Genomic DNA, 16,048 nt, shown 5'->3' with positions numbered 1-16,048 from the left:
TCAACGCAATGCACGGCATTTGTTGTATTTATGTTCTTAATGGAAAAAAGTTCTGGTTAGAAAAATGCTTCCAAAGCACTGCAAATTTAATGTTTAGCAAGTTCCTACTGTTGTAAACAACAATTGAAGCTTTCATAATGGATGTTCCAACGGCATTACTTATTAAACTTTGATGTTTAGCAATAAAGTTGATCCTACCTTTGGTTACAAAAAACAAATGGCTGGTATATATTAAATTTAGAAAAATGCTCCATTAAATTTGCATTAACAAAACTTCAGAGTTTGGAAGTTCCTATTAAAAATTTAGAAATTTAAATTTGCATTTCAGACTTTGGAAGTTTAGCAAAATTTAGAAATTCAGGCTTTGGAGGTTCCAAAGCACTTCCATTAAATTTAGAAATTTAGCAACTTCCATGAAAGTTTGTAGCCAAGAAATATCAACAAACCTTCAGACTCATGGTATATATATACTAAAAAATGTACATTTCTAAATGAAATGTTATTTTTCTTACTTCAGAAATGGAATGGGCATTTTACATTACTATCGCGCGAAGCGCGTTATTGCCTCCTAGTCAACATAAGTAGATAACATGGCAACTCCATTCAGCCAGAATTTTCGTCGTCCTCTCACGTGCCCGGCATGTGGATTGGAATCATCATGTTGTTCGCGCATCGCGCGTTAGTTTTCCCATCTGGCCTCGCCTGCCAGTGTCCCATGTGCCCGTGCTTCCGTCTTTCTGATCTTCTGCTGCATTTGCTCTCTTCCCGCTGCATTCTCTCTCCCATTACATTCTCTTTCTTTCTTTTTTTGGTTTTTTTTGGGATAATGTTGCTCTATCACTTATCCGCATCCTCTGGAACCTGGTACAAAATTTTGTTGACCTCCTCCTTTGTTTTGTTGTAATAGGCTTTCTTCTTCATCTCCGGTGAGGTCAGATCTTCTCTTCGGGTTACCTCTGGTCTGCCCCTCTTTTTGTTTTTTTTTGTTTTTTTTTTTTTGGCTAAAGTTCGTATTTCTTTTGTCCCTTGTCCACTGACGTGCAGTTTTCTCTTTTTTTTCTCATCCACGGGCTTGTTACCGCCCAAGGACGTGCCATCTTCACTGTTGGTTGCAGATCTTGTGCTTTCTTCTTTCTCTCCAGTGAGGTCGGGTCTTCTCTTCAGGTTGCTCTGTATTCATGTTTTTCTCCTCCTCTGTAAAAACTTGTTTGATGCTAATGGTTCTTGTGTTTTGTTGTGCAAGCATTTTTTTCATTGCTTTTAGGAGACTGGTTTGTGATTTCTTTGGTAGCTGGGATTTGGACTCTGGAAGCCGTTTGTTTGGCTGCCCCTCTTTACTTGTCTTTCCCTCTCCTCCCCATCATCAAATTCCAGCCACATCTTCTAATGTAGCTCTCTACTACTTACAGACGGAATCCGCAGTAGAAGTTTCTGAACTGAAAAAGGAAAGCTAATCTCAGGGAGATAGATAGAAGAGAAGGTACGATGGCGTCCAAGATGCAGAGTATCGCGGTTCTTCAGACCGAGAATAACCTTGCAACCGGAGGTATATTTTCTTCAACTTTCTTCCTTCTCTCAATATCTCAATCTCTCTCTTTCGCGCTCTTTTTTCTTTTGTTTCAATTAATCTGAATTTCTATCTACATTTCAACGGAGTAGTAGTATATCGTCCTTAATTGGTGCACAACATTAGGAAATCTTGTTCTCTTTCGTTGTTTCCCCTCTTTAATAATCGAACCACTTCAAGAAAAAAACCGACCTTGGGAATTATTTTGCCCTAATACCCATTGTGGGTTTCGTAAATTTTGGTAATTTATTATATTTAGCTAAGAGAATTGGAGGTTTTGGTATAATTTGTGTAAAATTCCACGATTTTTCGGCTAGCAGTTTGGGCTTTAGAATTGCTGGCTTTGTCTGAATTTTTATCTCTTCTATATTTAATGGATATCTGAGGATCATTTAGTATCTGAAACTAATAAATCTACCAACGCTTACAGTCATGAGTGTAGAGTTAACTAAATATGTTAACCTCTTTATGAATAACTTTTTAAGGACTTTTATGCTAATTCTTCGCATTCAAAAAGGAGATAAATGGAAGAAACATTATTTTCTGATATTAGAGACACCTGCGGGAAAGAAGATGATAGCAAGTTACTGACCCCAGGTAGTATGAGATGAGATTGTATTGTAATTGAGCAGGGTTCACTTATCATAATAGATTGAATTTTGTAGTTTTGAACTGATACATTGTTCTTTTGATTGACTGAATGGCAATTTGGGAGCCATGCAGTTTGTTTTTCTTGTTTTTATTTTCTTATAATCCAAACCTGAAAAGGATTTGTTTTTTTCTCTTCCGAGTGATTGTTTGGTTTTCCAAAGATTTAAATTTTCCAGAGATTGATTGTTTGGTTTTCCGAAGGTCAATCTCTTTAACCCAAGAAAATAATAATATTAAACTGAAAAACAACAAAAATGTTGTCTTGGGAAACTATTGTTTATTTACATGGCTTGAAAGTTGAAATTGCCAGAAACAAGAAGCTCACTTTCTCTGATGGTCATATTTCTTCATCAGGTTGACCATTGCCAAAAAGAAGAGCTTAGCTACAAGACATCTCATAGCAATATCACGTCTTATTGTTGAAAAATTTGATTTTATGGTAGTGTTTGTAGGTTGAGTTATGACCCATGATTTATGCTCAGGCCCTTAAAATGGAGATATATAGTTAAGAAAAGTATAAAGGATTGGGGTGGCTTCAACATTTACCTTCAACTAATTTTCCTTGTGTTTTTCCTTTTTGAATTCAGCTTTGTGGAAATTGTGGCTCCTGTTTTCTCGCGGGATGCTTGGCGATGTGTTTGGCATATGATTCAGGTTCCCTTCTCTAACTTTGTCATTTGTATACGTATGTTTTAAGCCTTGTTGTACCTCCAACTATTTTTGCTTTTAGCTGCTCTCATTAGCCTTGGTTCTTTCCAGCTTAGAGCTCACGCTGATTTTTTACTTTCAATAACATTTCTAGAATGATTTGGTGCATGGTTGGGGATTGGATTTTGCACTAAGGAGATGTGTGGAGGTCAGTGGTTTTATTTGTTTCTTATCACTGTATTATTTGAAAGATTTAGAAAAGAAGGCTTGTCTACCTGCTTTTCATATTCCTGTTGGAAGGAGAGATCTGCGGGACAGTGGCATGTAAAACAGATAAAATTGGAAAACATGTATGTATTTCAAATGGATGTCTGCGTATTATCAGTTTCATTGTAAGTGTATTTTGCCTGTGTAGCCTGCACATGAGAAAATTGATGTGGTTGACTCTCAGTGGATAGTTCATCAAGTTATTCCTTCTCTGGGAAGTCAGGTCAGTTAACTACTTTATTACAACCATCGGGACTTGCTTTTCCTTTTCCTAGAGGTGATTAAAATAATGAAGTTTAGTTGTTTGCAAATGTTGTTCTGTTCAACTTTAATTTCCATTTTTGAGCAAATGGTTCTTCATTTATAAAATAAGCAACTTTTTAGCAGCAACCCCCTTATTTACATTTTTTTCTTCCACGTCAATTATCCTACTTGTCCCTTGATCTGGTTTCCCCTCATTTAGATTTGTTTTGTTGATAATGATGCTAACAGCTTCAGCTTCGTTGATTCCAGGGTCAATCTGAAAATGGAAAAGCTCCTTGGCAAGGGGTATGTAAGCTGTTACTTGTTCGGTTTCCATTTCAACCTTTCTGTATATTTTTTTATTGAGGCCTTTTCTTTGTCCTTCGTTTTTTTTGCAAAAGTCAACTCTGAAAGCTTCTTCATCCAATTTTATGGTAATCTGAGTTATTCTATATCACCTACATTCTAACAATCATGTTTAAATTAGGATTCATAGGTCTTATATCTGCACTCTGTTTGAATTGCATGATTTTGCATTGAACTGAATTTCATTAGATTTGTCCAAACGTCAAGTAACTAGCTTGAATTCTTTTCTATCTAATTTGGTAGGTAAGAGAGAGGTGCAGAAGTGAGTGGGTGCAGTTTCAAGATCGCCTAGCCAATGCAGATAAGAAATATATTGAACAGTTTGGGAGGACTTTGAATTAGCTAATTTCTGGTTATTACCCGTAACTTTCTTCATTTTCTTTTGTCCTTTTTCCATCTTTGTATCATTGTACGGAAGGGTGTTTTGGAGCCCAATTCTCTCACTCGATGTCTTTAAAATTTTTTTTTTTTTGCTTCTAGCGGGCGGTAGCTGAACTTCCTGTAGTAGTGAAAACTAACGATCTGAAACTGGAAGAGAGTGATCCTTTTTTGTGTATAAATAGATTAGACTTTGCTTCATTTGACTCCCATATTGCCAATATTCATTTCCTTTTCTTTCTTTTTTCTTTTCCTTCTATTTTTTTTCGCCCTTTTTTGCCCTTTTCTATTTTCTTGAGACGGGGAGGTGTGGGTGGGAATCCGTTGGTTGCCTCATACTGAACTCACCCGCTTACAGTTGTTATTTGGAGAACCATCCCCTGTTACCACTTTATTGAGCTTATTACCATCAGTAGTGGGATTATATGAGTTGGAGTACTTACCTACTTTATGTTTAATATTTCACTATTAAGTTGCGAATTTGGAGACGGAATTTCTGTTATATGCCAAATTTCTAATATTCTGGGTATCTCTTTTGCAGGAACGAGGTATTTGAACAACAGAAAGTTTTGTATCCTTCTAAGTTTTCTTGCATTTGGGTATTGATACTACTCACCTTTATTGCTCTGACTCCTATTTCTTTGCACAAGTTCCCTTTGACCTGCAATGCTTCTTTACTTTTTTTTTCTCTTAACTTCTTGTAGCTCTGATTGGAAAAGAAATATAGAGACATTGGAGAAAATAGTGTAACCAGTCTGAGGACATTGATCAATCTTGGTTCTGAAGTGTACATGCAAGCTGATGTGTATGTCTCTTCATACCATATCAATGTCATTTTACTTGGTTGTTCATAGGATTAGTATACATTTGAAGTGTTTATCAAGATATGAAAGAATTCATTTCTTTTTTGTTTGAGGTGTGTGTGATTTATTATAACTATATATGTTTGTGTCTGCCTATGCACTGAAAAAAAAAAGAAAGTATATGGTACCTTAGTTGTTCCAAGTATGTCTTCAGCTATGGTGAACAAAGTGTTGTAGGTTCTTTGGGCTACGAGCTTGGGTTTTGGTAGTCTCAGTACCAGATGGAATCATGTTAGATTGATATAGGGTGCAAGAGAAGTGTTCTTTACTTGATGTGATGGTGCTTACTGTAAACAAATATGAGAGATAATTGCAGAAACAAGGCAAAAACAATCAATTATGGGGACAGTTCAAAACTTTAACAGCTTACGAATAAGCGATCGAACCTGAATTTATCTTTCCTGATTTCCAATTTTCAACTCTAGATATTCCCCAGGCAATCACGACCTTCAAGCTTCTCATCATAACTATGCGTCTTTAGGAAACATCTGTTTTTTTGAACTTGATAAGTGGAGCCGATCCATGTATTCTTAAGGTAGCTATGTCAATGATTGAGTTGGAATGGAACAAACAAAAGAGAATGATTTATAATGTCAATGTATCCATGAATGATTTATAAGCCTATGTGCTTGATTTATCAACTCTAGATATATTGAGTGATTGAGTTGGATCTATTACAATTATCTATTGATTGAATACCTTGAGCTTTTTGCCAAAATCTGTCTCAAAACTGATTTTGATTTGTAGCTATGGTACATTTGCTACTTGAGGTTGTGATGGTTATGTTGATGTGTGGGATGGAAACAATAAAAAAAGGCTGTACCAGTTATTTTTCCTTAATTGAATTTGAAATGTCTTCCGCTCCATGACAACATTTGTCAGTTTTTTATCATACTTGTTATATTTGTCAAAACAAGGGTTCTTTTTTTTTTTTTTTGTTTTTTGCCTCTGAATTTGAGATTATGATTTCTTTGTTATACTAACTTATTCTATTGTTCGTGGAAATTTATTACTTTAGCTCATTTTTCTGAAAGTGATCAATTGGAATGCTAAAGCAAGATGAATTGTATTAGAGACTTCTTTTTGTTTCAGACTTTGACAAATGCTGTTTTATATCCTGTAAATGATGTTCTTCTGTGTTTGGTTCTTTCTGCGAGATGTTACTTTTGCTTCGGTGTGTTGTGTATAAAGGCATCTTCATAAGTTACTTGTGTGAGTGCTGTTTTGAATGATTACACTTATTCTTCTTGAATGATTTTGAATGCTTTTGACTGAATAAATAGTGTGTGCAGACTAGGAATTCATTGGTTATTTTGAATGATTTTGAATGCTTCTAATTTTTTGCTGCAGAATTCTGAACTGACTGCTCATGTGGCCAAGCAGTAAAGAGGAAGGAATCTGCTGTCCTATGTTAGGCATTGTCGTTTGATTATGAGTGCAGTTTCATTGGATGTTTTTTAGTTAATGTGTATTATGTAGTTATAGTTGTTAGAGGACTCAAGCACAGAAATTCTGTAATAGCTAGGTTGTTGCCATTTCAGTTTGTTGCCATTCTGTAATAGCTAGGTATGTATTGATCATATAATTTCTGAAGCATTCTTGATGGGAGAAAAAGACTTTGGGGTAAAGAATCAAGAAATCATATAGAGAACAAAGTTGAAATTAATGTAAGACGAGACCATACAGCTTTCCTAAGATTGATTCTTTATTTGGTTCATTATTTCTGAAATAAGTTAAATTCTTTGACCACCTTTTTTTTGCACATTACTTATTCATTTTTTTGTGTTCATCCTAGATTAGATTAATAGTTTAAATATACTTTCCACAGTAATTAATTTATAATCAGTTCCACAATTTAGGTCTTGGTTTTCTTTTTATGACGTTGGTATAATAACCTATAAAAATGTTGGGTATATCATAATTGTTAATGTGTCTAAAACAAAATGACTTCTTATATACAAAACAATTAATGTCATTCTTATATACAAAACAACTAATGTCATTTTTAGTGTGAAATGTCTTATTGAATTTCACTTTGTGTATTTCAAGCTTCTCTGGCCTCCAAAGACGAAAATTCGCTGAGAAGACAAGAGCAACAGCCGTGATGAAAGGATTGTTTTACTACCATTACTTCCTTACAAGGACTAAGGACAATTCATGAGGTCCTAGAATCCGGTATTTATTACTACCATTATATATATATTTTTTGCTTAGACGGTATTTATTATGGCTGATATGGTTTCTTTTGTTACTTTATAAACAGATCATGAAATCTCAGAATCAGTTCTCCATCGTATTGTCTCATCTATGAATCCATTCCTAAAACATGACTGGACTACATTCAATTGCTTCTATCAATTTTATCTATCAAAGTACAAGTACAAGCTGGTATAGTTTTGCATTCTCTAACCTTATTAACTCTCTTTCTTTTGTACATATGTGTATTTACTTATCACAATTTTTTTTCATACATTTATAGGATCTACCAGAATTTGCGAATCTAAGGCTAAATGAAGATAGTACGACGACTATAACTCTTACAAATAGTCATAAATATTATCATGTTGGTATGACCGGCAGATGTTTTGATCAAAACTGGAACCGTTTTGTTATTGATCATGATCTAAAAAATGGCCAGATATTGCTTTTTATTCCACAATCCAAGACTCCCTTTGTTGTGCTGGTGTTTGACCGCAAAGGAATAGAGAAGTTGTTTCTATGGCAGTTTGCATTTTCCATTTGATGGCACATCTGATTTACGTTGATTCTGCTTCAACGCAATGCACGGCATTTGTTGTATTTATGTTCTTAATGGAAAAAAGTTCTGGTTAGAAAAATGCTTCCAAAGCACTGCAAATTTAATGTTTAGCAAGTTCCTACTGTTGTAAACAACAATTGAAGCTTTCATAATGGATGTTCCAACGGCATTACTTATTAAACTTTGATGTTTAGCAATAAAGTTGATCCTACCTTTGGTTACAAAAAACAAATGGCTGGTATATATTAAATTTAGAAAAATGCTCCATTAAATTTGCATTAACAAAACTTCAGAGTTTGGAAGTTCCTATTAAAAATTTAGAAATTTAAATTTGCATTTCAGACTTTGGAAGTTTAGCAAAATTTAGAAATTCAGGCTTTGGAGGTTCCAAAGCACTTCCATTAAATTTAGAAATTTAGCAACTTCCATGAAAGTTTGTAGCCAAGAAATATCAACAAACCTTCAGACTCATGGTATATATATACTAAAAAATGTACATTTCTAAATGAAATGTTATTTTTCTTACTTCAGAAATGGAATGGGCATTTTACATTACTATCGCGCGAAGCGCGTTATTGCCTCCTAGTCAACATAAGTAGATAACATGGCAACTCCATTCAGCCAGAATTTTCGTCGTCCTCTCACGTGCCCGGCATGTGGATTGGAATCATCATGTTGTTCGCGCATCGCGCGTTAGTTTTCCCATCTGGCCTCGCCTGCCAGTGTCCCATGTGCCCGTGCTTCCGTCTTTCTGATCTTCTGCTGCATTTGCTCTCTTCCCGCTGCATTCTCTCTCCCATTACATTCTCTTTCTTTCTTTTTTTGGTTTTTTTTGGGATAATGTTGCTCTATCACTTATCCGCATCCTCTGGAACCTGGTACAAAATTTTGTTGACCTCCTCCTTTGTTTTGTTGTAATAGGCTTTCTTCTTCATCTCCGGTGAGGTCAGATCTTCTCTTCGGGTTACCTCTGGTCTGCCCCTCTTTTTGTTTTTTTTTGTTTTTTTTTTTTTGGCTAAAGTTCGTATTTCTTTTGTCCCTTGTCCACTGACGTGCAGTTTTCTCTTTTTTTTCTCATCCACGGGCTTGTTACCGCCCAAGGACGTGCCATCTTCACTGTTGGTTGCAGATCTTGTGCTTTCTTCTTTCTCTCCAGTGAGGTCGGGTCTTCTCTTCAGGTTGCTCTGTATTCATGTTTTTCTCCTCCTCTGTAAAAACTTGTTTGATGCTAATGGTTCTTGTGTTTTGTTGTGCAAGCATTTTTTTCATTGCTTTTAGGAGACTGGTTTGTGATTTCTTTGGTAGCTGGGATTTGGACTCTGGAAGCCGTTTGTTTGGCTGCCCCTCTTTACTTGTCTTTCCCTCTCCTCCCCATCATCAAATTCCAGCCACATCTTCTAATGTAGCTCTCTACTACTTACAGACGGAATCCGCAGTAGAAGTTTCTGAACTGAAAAAGGAAAGCTAATCTCAGGGAGATAGATAGAAGAGAAGGTACGATGGCGTCCAAGATGCAGAGTATCGCGGTTCTTCAGACCGAGAATAACCTTGCAACCGGAGGTATATTTTCTTCAACTTTCTTCCTTCTCTCAATATCTCAATCTCTCTCTTTCGCGCTCTTTTTTCTTTTGTTTCAATTAATCTGAATTTCTATCTACATTTCAACGGAGTAGTAGTATATCGTCCTTAATTGGTGCACAACATTAGGAAATCTTGTTCTCTTTCGTTGTTTCCCCTCTTTAATAATCGAACCACTTCAAGAAAAAAACCGACCTTGGGAATTATTTTGCCCTAATACCCATTGTGGGTTTCGTAAATTTTGGTAATTTATTATATTTAGCTAAGAGAATTGGAGGTTTTGGTATAATTTGTGTAAAATTCCACGATTTTTCGGCTAGCAGTTTGGGCTTTAGAATTGCTGGCTTTGTCTGAATTTTTATCTCTTCTATATTTAATGGATATCTGAGGATCATTTAGTATCTGAAACTAATAAATCTACCAACGCTTACAGTCATGAGTGTAGAGTTAACTAAATATGTTAACCTCTTTATGAATAACTTTTTAAGGACTTTTATGCTAATTCTTCGCATTCAAAAAGGAGATAAATGGAAGAAACATTATTTTCTGATATTAGAGACACCTGCGGGAAAGAAGATGATAGCAAGTTACTGACCCCAGGTAGTATGAGATGAGATTGTATTGTAATTGAGCAGGGTTCACTTATCATAATAGATTGAATTTTGTAGTTTTGAACTGATACATTGTTCTTTTGATTGACTGAATGGCAATTTGGGAGCCATGCAGTTTGTTTTTCTTGTTTTTATTTTCTTATAATCCAAACCTGAAAAGGATTTGTTTTTTTCTCTTCCGAGTGATTGTTTGGTTTTCCAAAGATTTAAATTTTCCAGAGATTGATTGTTTGGTTTTCCGAAGGTCAATCTCTTTAACCCAAGAAAATAATAATATTAAACTGAAAAACAACAAAAATGTTGTCTTGGGAAACTATTGTTTATTTACATGGCTTGAAAGTTGAAATTGCCAGAAACAAGAAGCTCACTTTCTCTGATGGTCATATTTCTTCATCAGGTTGACCATTGCCAAAAAGAAGAGCTTAGCTACAAGACATCTCATAGCAATATCACGTCTTATTGTTGAAAAATTTGATTTTATGGTAGTGTTTGTAGGTTGAGTTATGACCCATGATTTATGCTCAGGCCCTTAAAATGGAGATATATAGTTAAGAAAAGTATAAAGGATTGGGGTGGCTTCAACATTTACCTTCAACTAATTTTCCTTGTGTTTTTCCTTTTTGAATTCAGCTTTGTGGAAATTGTGGCTCCTGTTTTCTCGCGGGATGCTTGGCGATGTGTTTGGCATATGATTCAGGTTCCCTTCTCTAACTTTGTCATTTGTATACGTATGTTTTAAGCCTTGTTGTACCTCCAACTATTTTTGCTTTTAGCTGCTCTCATTAGCCTTGGTTCTTTCCAGCTTAGAGCTCACGCTGATTTTTTACTTTCAATAACATTTCTAGAATGATTTGGTGCATGGTTGGGGATTGGATTTTGCACTAAGGAGATGTGTGGAGGTCAGTGGTTTTATTTGTTTCTTATCACTGTATTATTTGAAAGATTTAGAAAAGAAGGCTTGTCTACCTGCTTTTCATATTCCTGTTGGAAGGAGAGATCTGCGGGACAGTGGCATGTAAAACAGATAAAATTGGAAAACATGTATGTATTTCAAATGGATGTCTGCGTATTATCAGTTTCATTGTAAGTGTATTTTGCCTGTGTAGCCTGCACATGAGAAAATTGATGTGGTTGACTCTCAGTGGATAGTTCATCAAGTTATTCCTTCTCTGGGAAGTCAGGTCAGTTAACTACTTTATTACAACCATCGGGACTTGCTTTTCCTTTTCCTAGAGGTGATTAAAATAATGAAGTTTAGTTGTTTGCAAATGTTGTTCTGTTCAACTTTAATTTCCATTTTTGAGCAAATGGTTCTTCATTTATAAAATAAGCAACTTTTTAGCAGCAACCCCCTTATTTACATTTTTTTCTTCCACGTCAATTATCCTACTTGTCCCTTGATCTGGTTTCCCCTCATTTAGATTTGTTTTGTTGATAATGATGCTAACAGCTTCAGCTTCGTTGATTCCAGGGTCAATCTGAAAATGGAAAAGCTCCTTGGCAAGGGGTATGTAAGCTGTTACTTGTTCGGTTTCCATTTCAACCTTTCTGTATATTTTTTTATTGAGGCCTTTTCTTTGTCCTTCGTTTTTTTTGCAAAAGTCAACTCTGAAAGCTTCTTCATCCAATTTTATGGTAATCTGAGTTATTCTATATCACCTACATTCTAACAATCATGTTTAAATTAGGATTCATAGGTCTTATATCTGCACTCTGTTTGAATTGCATGATTTTGCATTGAACTGAATTTCATTAGATTTGTCCAAACGTCAAGTAACTAGCTTGAATTCTTTTCTATCTAATTTGGTAGGTAAGAGAGAGGTGCAGAAGTGAGTGGGTGCAGTTTCAAGATCGCCTAGCCAATGCAGATAAGAAATATATTGAACAGTTTGGGAGGACTTTGAATTAGCTAATTTCTGGTTATTACCCGTAACTTTCTTCATTTTCTTTTGTCCTTTTTCCATCTTTGTATCATTGTACGGAAGGGTGTTTTGGAGCCCAATTCTCTCACTCGATGTCTTTAAAATTTTTTTTTTTTTGCTTCTAGCGGGCGGTAGCTGAACTTCCTGTAGTAGTGAAAACTAACGATCTGAAACTGGAAGAGAGTGATCCTTTTTTGTGTATAAATAGATTAGACTTTGCTTCATTTGACTCCCATATTGCCAATATTCATTTCCTTTTCTTTCTTTTTTCTTTTCCTTCTATTTTTTTTCGCCCTTTTTTGCCCTTTTCTATTTTCTTGAGACGGGGAGGTGTGGGTGGGAATCCGTTGGTTGCCTCATACTGAACTCACCCGCTTACAGTTGTTATTTGGAGAACCATCCCCTGTTACCACTTTATTGAGCTTATTACCATCAGTAGTGGGATTATATGAGTTGGAGTACTTACCTACTTTATGTTTAATATTTCACTATTAAGTTGCGAATTTGGAGACGGAATTTCTGTTATATGCCAAATTTCTAATATTCTGGGTATCTCTTTTGCAGGAACGAGGTATTTGAACAACAGAAAGTTTTGTATCCTTCTAAGTTTTCTTGCATTTGGGTATTGATACTACTCACCTTTATTGCTCTGACTCCTATTTCTTTGCACAAGTTCCCTTTGACCTGCAATGCTTCTTTACTTTTTTTTTCTCTTAACTTCTTGTAGCTCTGATTGGAAAAGAAATATAGAGACATTGGAGAAAATAGTGTAACCAGTCTGAGGACATTGATCAATCTTGGTTCTGAAGTGTACATGCAAGCTGATGTGTATGTCTCTTCATACCATATCAATGTCATTTTACTTGGTTGTTCATAGGATTAGTATACATTTGAAGTGTTTATCAAGATATGAAAGAATTCATTTCTTTTTTGTTTGAGGTGTGTGTGATTTATTATAACTATATATGTTTGTGTCTGCCTATGCACTGAAAAAAAAAAGAAAGTATATGGTACCTTAGTTGTTCCAAGTATGTCTTCAGCTATGGTGAACAAAGTGTTGTAGGTTCTTTGGGCTACGAGCTTGGGTTTTGGTAGTCTCAGTACCAGATGGAATCATGTTAGATTGATATAGGGTGCAAGAGAAGTGTTCTTTACTTGATGTGATGGTGCTTACTGTAAACAAATATGAGAGATAATTGCAGAAACAAGGCAAAAACAATCAATTATGGGGACAGTTCAAAACTTTAACAGCTTACGAATAAGCGATCGAACCTGAATTTATCTTTCCTGATTTCCAATTTTCAACTCTAGATATTCCCCAGGCAATCACGACCTTCAAGCTTCTCATCATAACTATGCGTCTTTAGGAAACATCTGTTTTTTTGAACTTGATAAGTGGAGCCGATCCATGTATTCTTAAGGTAGCTATGTCAATGATTGAGTTGGAATGGAACAAACAAAAGAGAATGATTTATAATGTCAATGTATCCATGAATGATTTATAAGCCTATGTGCTTGATTTATCAACTCTAGATATATTGAGTGATTGAGTTGGATCTATTACAATTATCTATTGATTGAATACCTTGAGCTTTTTGCCAAAATCTGTCTCAAAACTGATTTTGATTTGTAGCTATGGTACATTTGCTACTTGAGGTTGTGATGGTTATGTTGATGTGTGGGATGGAAACAATAAAAAAAGGCTGTACCAGTTATTTTTCCTTAATTGAATTTGAAATGTCTTCCGCTCCATGACAACATTTGTCAGTTTTTTATCATACTTGTTATATTTGTCAAAACAAGGGTTCTTTTTTTTTTTTTTTGTTTTTTGCCTCTGAATTTGAGATTATGATTTCTTTGTTATACTAACTTATTCTATTGTTCGTGGAAATTTATTACTTTAGCTCATTTTTCTGAAAGTGATCAATTGGAATGCTAAAGCAAGATGAATTGTATTAGAGACTTCTTTTTGTTTCAGACTTTGACAAATGCTGTTTTATATCCTGTAAATGATGTTCTTCTGTGTTTGGTTCTTTCTGCGAGATGTTACTTTTGCTTCGGTGTGTTGTGTATAAAGGCATCTTCATAAGTTACTTGTGTGAGTGCTGTTTTGAATGATTACACTTATTCTTCTTGAATGATTTTGAATGCTTTTGACTGAATAAATAGTGTGTGCAGACTAGGAATTCATTGGTTATTTTGAATGATTTTGAATGCTTCTAATTTTTTGCTGCAGAATTCTGAACTGACTGCTCATGTGGCCAAGCAGTAAAGAGGAAGGAATCTGCTGTCCTATGTTAGGCATTGTCGTTTGATTATGAGTGCAGTTTCATTGGATGTTTTTTAGTTAATGTGTATTATGTAGTTATAGTTGTTAGAGGACTCAAGCACAGAAATTCTGTAATAGCTAGGTTGTTGCCATTTCAGTTTGTTGCCATTCTGTAATAGCTAGGTATGTATTGATCATATAATTTCTGAAGCATTCTTGATGGGAGAAAAAGACTTTGGGGTAAAGAATCAAGAAATCATATAGAGAACAAAGTTGAAATTAATGTAAGACGAGACCATACAGCTTTCCTAAGATTGATTCTTTATTTGGTTCATTATTTCTGAAATAAGTTAAATTCTTTGACCACCTTTTTTTTGCACATTACTTATTCATTTTTTTGTGTTCATCCTAGATTAGATTAATAGTTTAAATATACTTTCCACAGTAATTAATTTATAATCAGTTCCACAATTTAGGTCTTGGTTTTCTTTTTATGACGTTGGTATAATAACCTATAAAAATGTTGGGTATATCATAATTGTTAATGTGTCTAAAACAAAATGACTTCTTATATACAAAACAATTAATGTCATTCTTATATACAAAACAACTAATGTCATTTTTAGTGTGAAATGTCTTATTGAATTTCACTTTGTGTATTTCAAGCTTCTCTGGCCTCCAAAGACGAAAATTCGCTGAGAAGACAAGAGCAACAGCCGTGATGAAAGGATTGTTTTACTACCATTACTTCCTTACAAGGACTAAGGACAATTCATGAGGTCCTAGAATCCGGTATTTATTACTACCATTATATATATATTTTTTGCTTAGACGGTATTTATTATGGCTGATATGGTTTCTTTTGTTACTTTATAAACAGATCATGAAATCTCAGAATCAGTTCTCCATCGTATTGTCTCATCTATGAATCCATTCCTAAAACATGACTGGACTACATTCAATTGCTTCTATCAATTTTATCTATCAAAGTACAAGTACAAGCTGGTATAGTTTTGCATTCTCTAACCTTATTAACTCTCTTTCTTTTGTACATATGTGTATTTACTTATCACAATTTTTTTTCATACATTTATAGGATCTACCAGAATTTGCGAATCTAAGGCTAAATGAAGATAGTACGACGACTATAACTCTTACAAATAGTCATAAATATTATCATGTTGGTATGACCGGCAGATGTTTTGATCAAAACTGGAACCGTTTTGTTATTGATCATGATCTAAAAAATGGCCAGATATTGCTTTTTATTCCACAATCCAAGACTCCCTTTGTTGTGCTGGTGTTTGACCGCAAAGGAATAGAGAAGTTGTTTCTATGGCAGTTTGCATTTTCCATTTGATGGCACATCTGATTTACGTTGATTCTGCTTCAACGCAATGCACGGCATTTGTTGTATTTATGTTCTTAATGGAAAAAAGTTCTGGTTAGAAAAATGCTTCCAAAGCACTGCAAATTTAATGTTTAGCAAGTTCCTACTGTTGTAAACAACAATTGAAGCTTTCATAATGGATGTTCCAACGGCATTACTTATTAAACTTTGATGTTTAGCAATAAAGTTGATCCTACCTTTGGTTACAAAAAACAAATGGCTGGTATATATTAAATTTAGAAAAATGCTCCATTAAATTTGCATTAACAAAACTTCAGAGTTTGGAAGTTCCTATTAAAAATTTAGAAATTTAAATTTGCATTTCAGACTTTGGAAGTTTAGCAAAATTTAGAAATTCAGGCTTTGGAGGTTCCAAAGCACTTCCATTAAATTTAGAAATTTAGCAACTTCCATGAAAGTTTGTAGCCAAGAAATATCAACAAACCTTCAGACTCATGGTATATATATACTAAAAAATGTACATTTCTAAATGAAATGTTATTTTTCTTACTTCAGAAATGGAATGGGCATTTTACA

General features: G+C 34.7%; 2 protein-coding genes across 56 annotated transcripts; both read left to right on the top strand.

Moving 5' to 3' along the window:
* The first annotated feature begins 585 nt into the window (after nt 1–585).
* On the top strand, nt 586–7,840 carry LOC140006721 (uncharacterized). Of its 28 annotated transcripts, XR_011814493.1 has the most exons (15): nt 589–959; nt 1,088–1,164; nt 1,410–1,546; nt 2,806–2,872; nt 3,021–3,074; nt 3,282–3,356; nt 3,626–3,682; nt 3,778–3,810; nt 3,986–4,094; nt 4,662–4,691; nt 4,825–4,925; nt 6,334–6,650; nt 7,033–7,158; nt 7,247–7,371; nt 7,463–7,840. XR_011814493.1 is itself a non-coding variant. In XM_072049136.1 (8 exons), the coding sequence occupies exons 3-8, from the start codon at nt 2,864–2,866 to the stop codon at nt 4,082–4,084; spliced, it is 306 nt and encodes a 101-aa protein (XP_071905237.1). In that variant the 5' UTR covers nt 586–959; nt 1,088–1,546; nt 2,806–2,863; the 3' UTR covers nt 4,085–4,095. The 28 variants fall into 28 exon arrangements, 1 of the variants encoding a protein (XP_071905237.1); XR_011814489.1 differs by having other exon boundaries at nt 590–959; nt 1,088–1,546; XR_011814490.1 differs by having other exon boundaries at nt 590–959; nt 1,088–1,546; nt 3,282–3,410; nt 3,647–3,682.
* Nucleotides 7,841–8,340: 500 nt separating this feature from the next.
* Nucleotides 8,341–15,595, top strand: LOC140006720 (uncharacterized). 28 transcript variants are annotated; one of them, XR_011814466.1, is made up of 15 exons: nt 8,344–8,714; nt 8,843–8,919; nt 9,165–9,301; nt 10,561–10,627; nt 10,776–10,829; nt 11,037–11,111; nt 11,381–11,437; nt 11,533–11,565; nt 11,741–11,849; nt 12,417–12,446; nt 12,580–12,680; nt 14,089–14,405; nt 14,788–14,913; nt 15,002–15,126; nt 15,218–15,595. XR_011814466.1 is itself a non-coding variant. In XM_072049134.1 (8 exons), exons 3-8 carry the CDS (start codon nt 10,619–10,621, stop codon nt 11,837–11,839), a joined length of 306 nt encoding a protein of 101 aa, XP_071905235.1. In that variant the 5' UTR covers nt 8,341–8,714; nt 8,843–9,301; nt 10,561–10,618; the 3' UTR covers nt 11,840–11,850. The 28 variants fall into 28 exon arrangements, 1 of the variants encoding a protein (XP_071905235.1); XR_011814462.1 differs by having other exon boundaries at nt 8,345–8,714; nt 8,843–9,301; XR_011814463.1 differs by having other exon boundaries at nt 8,345–8,714; nt 8,843–9,301; nt 11,037–11,165; nt 11,402–11,437.
* The last annotated feature ends 453 nt before the right edge of the window (nt 15,596–16,048 follow it).

Source organism: Coffea arabica, chromosome 5e (genome assembly GCF_036785885.1).
Source record: "Coffea arabica cultivar ET-39 chromosome 5e, Coffea Arabica ET-39 HiFi, whole genome shotgun sequence".
Classification (NCBI taxonomy): domain Eukaryota; kingdom Viridiplantae; phylum Streptophyta; class Magnoliopsida; order Gentianales; family Rubiaceae; genus Coffea; species Coffea arabica.
The sequence above is the reverse complement of the archived record's forward strand: the minus strand, read 5'-3'. Positions and strand labels throughout refer to the sequence as shown.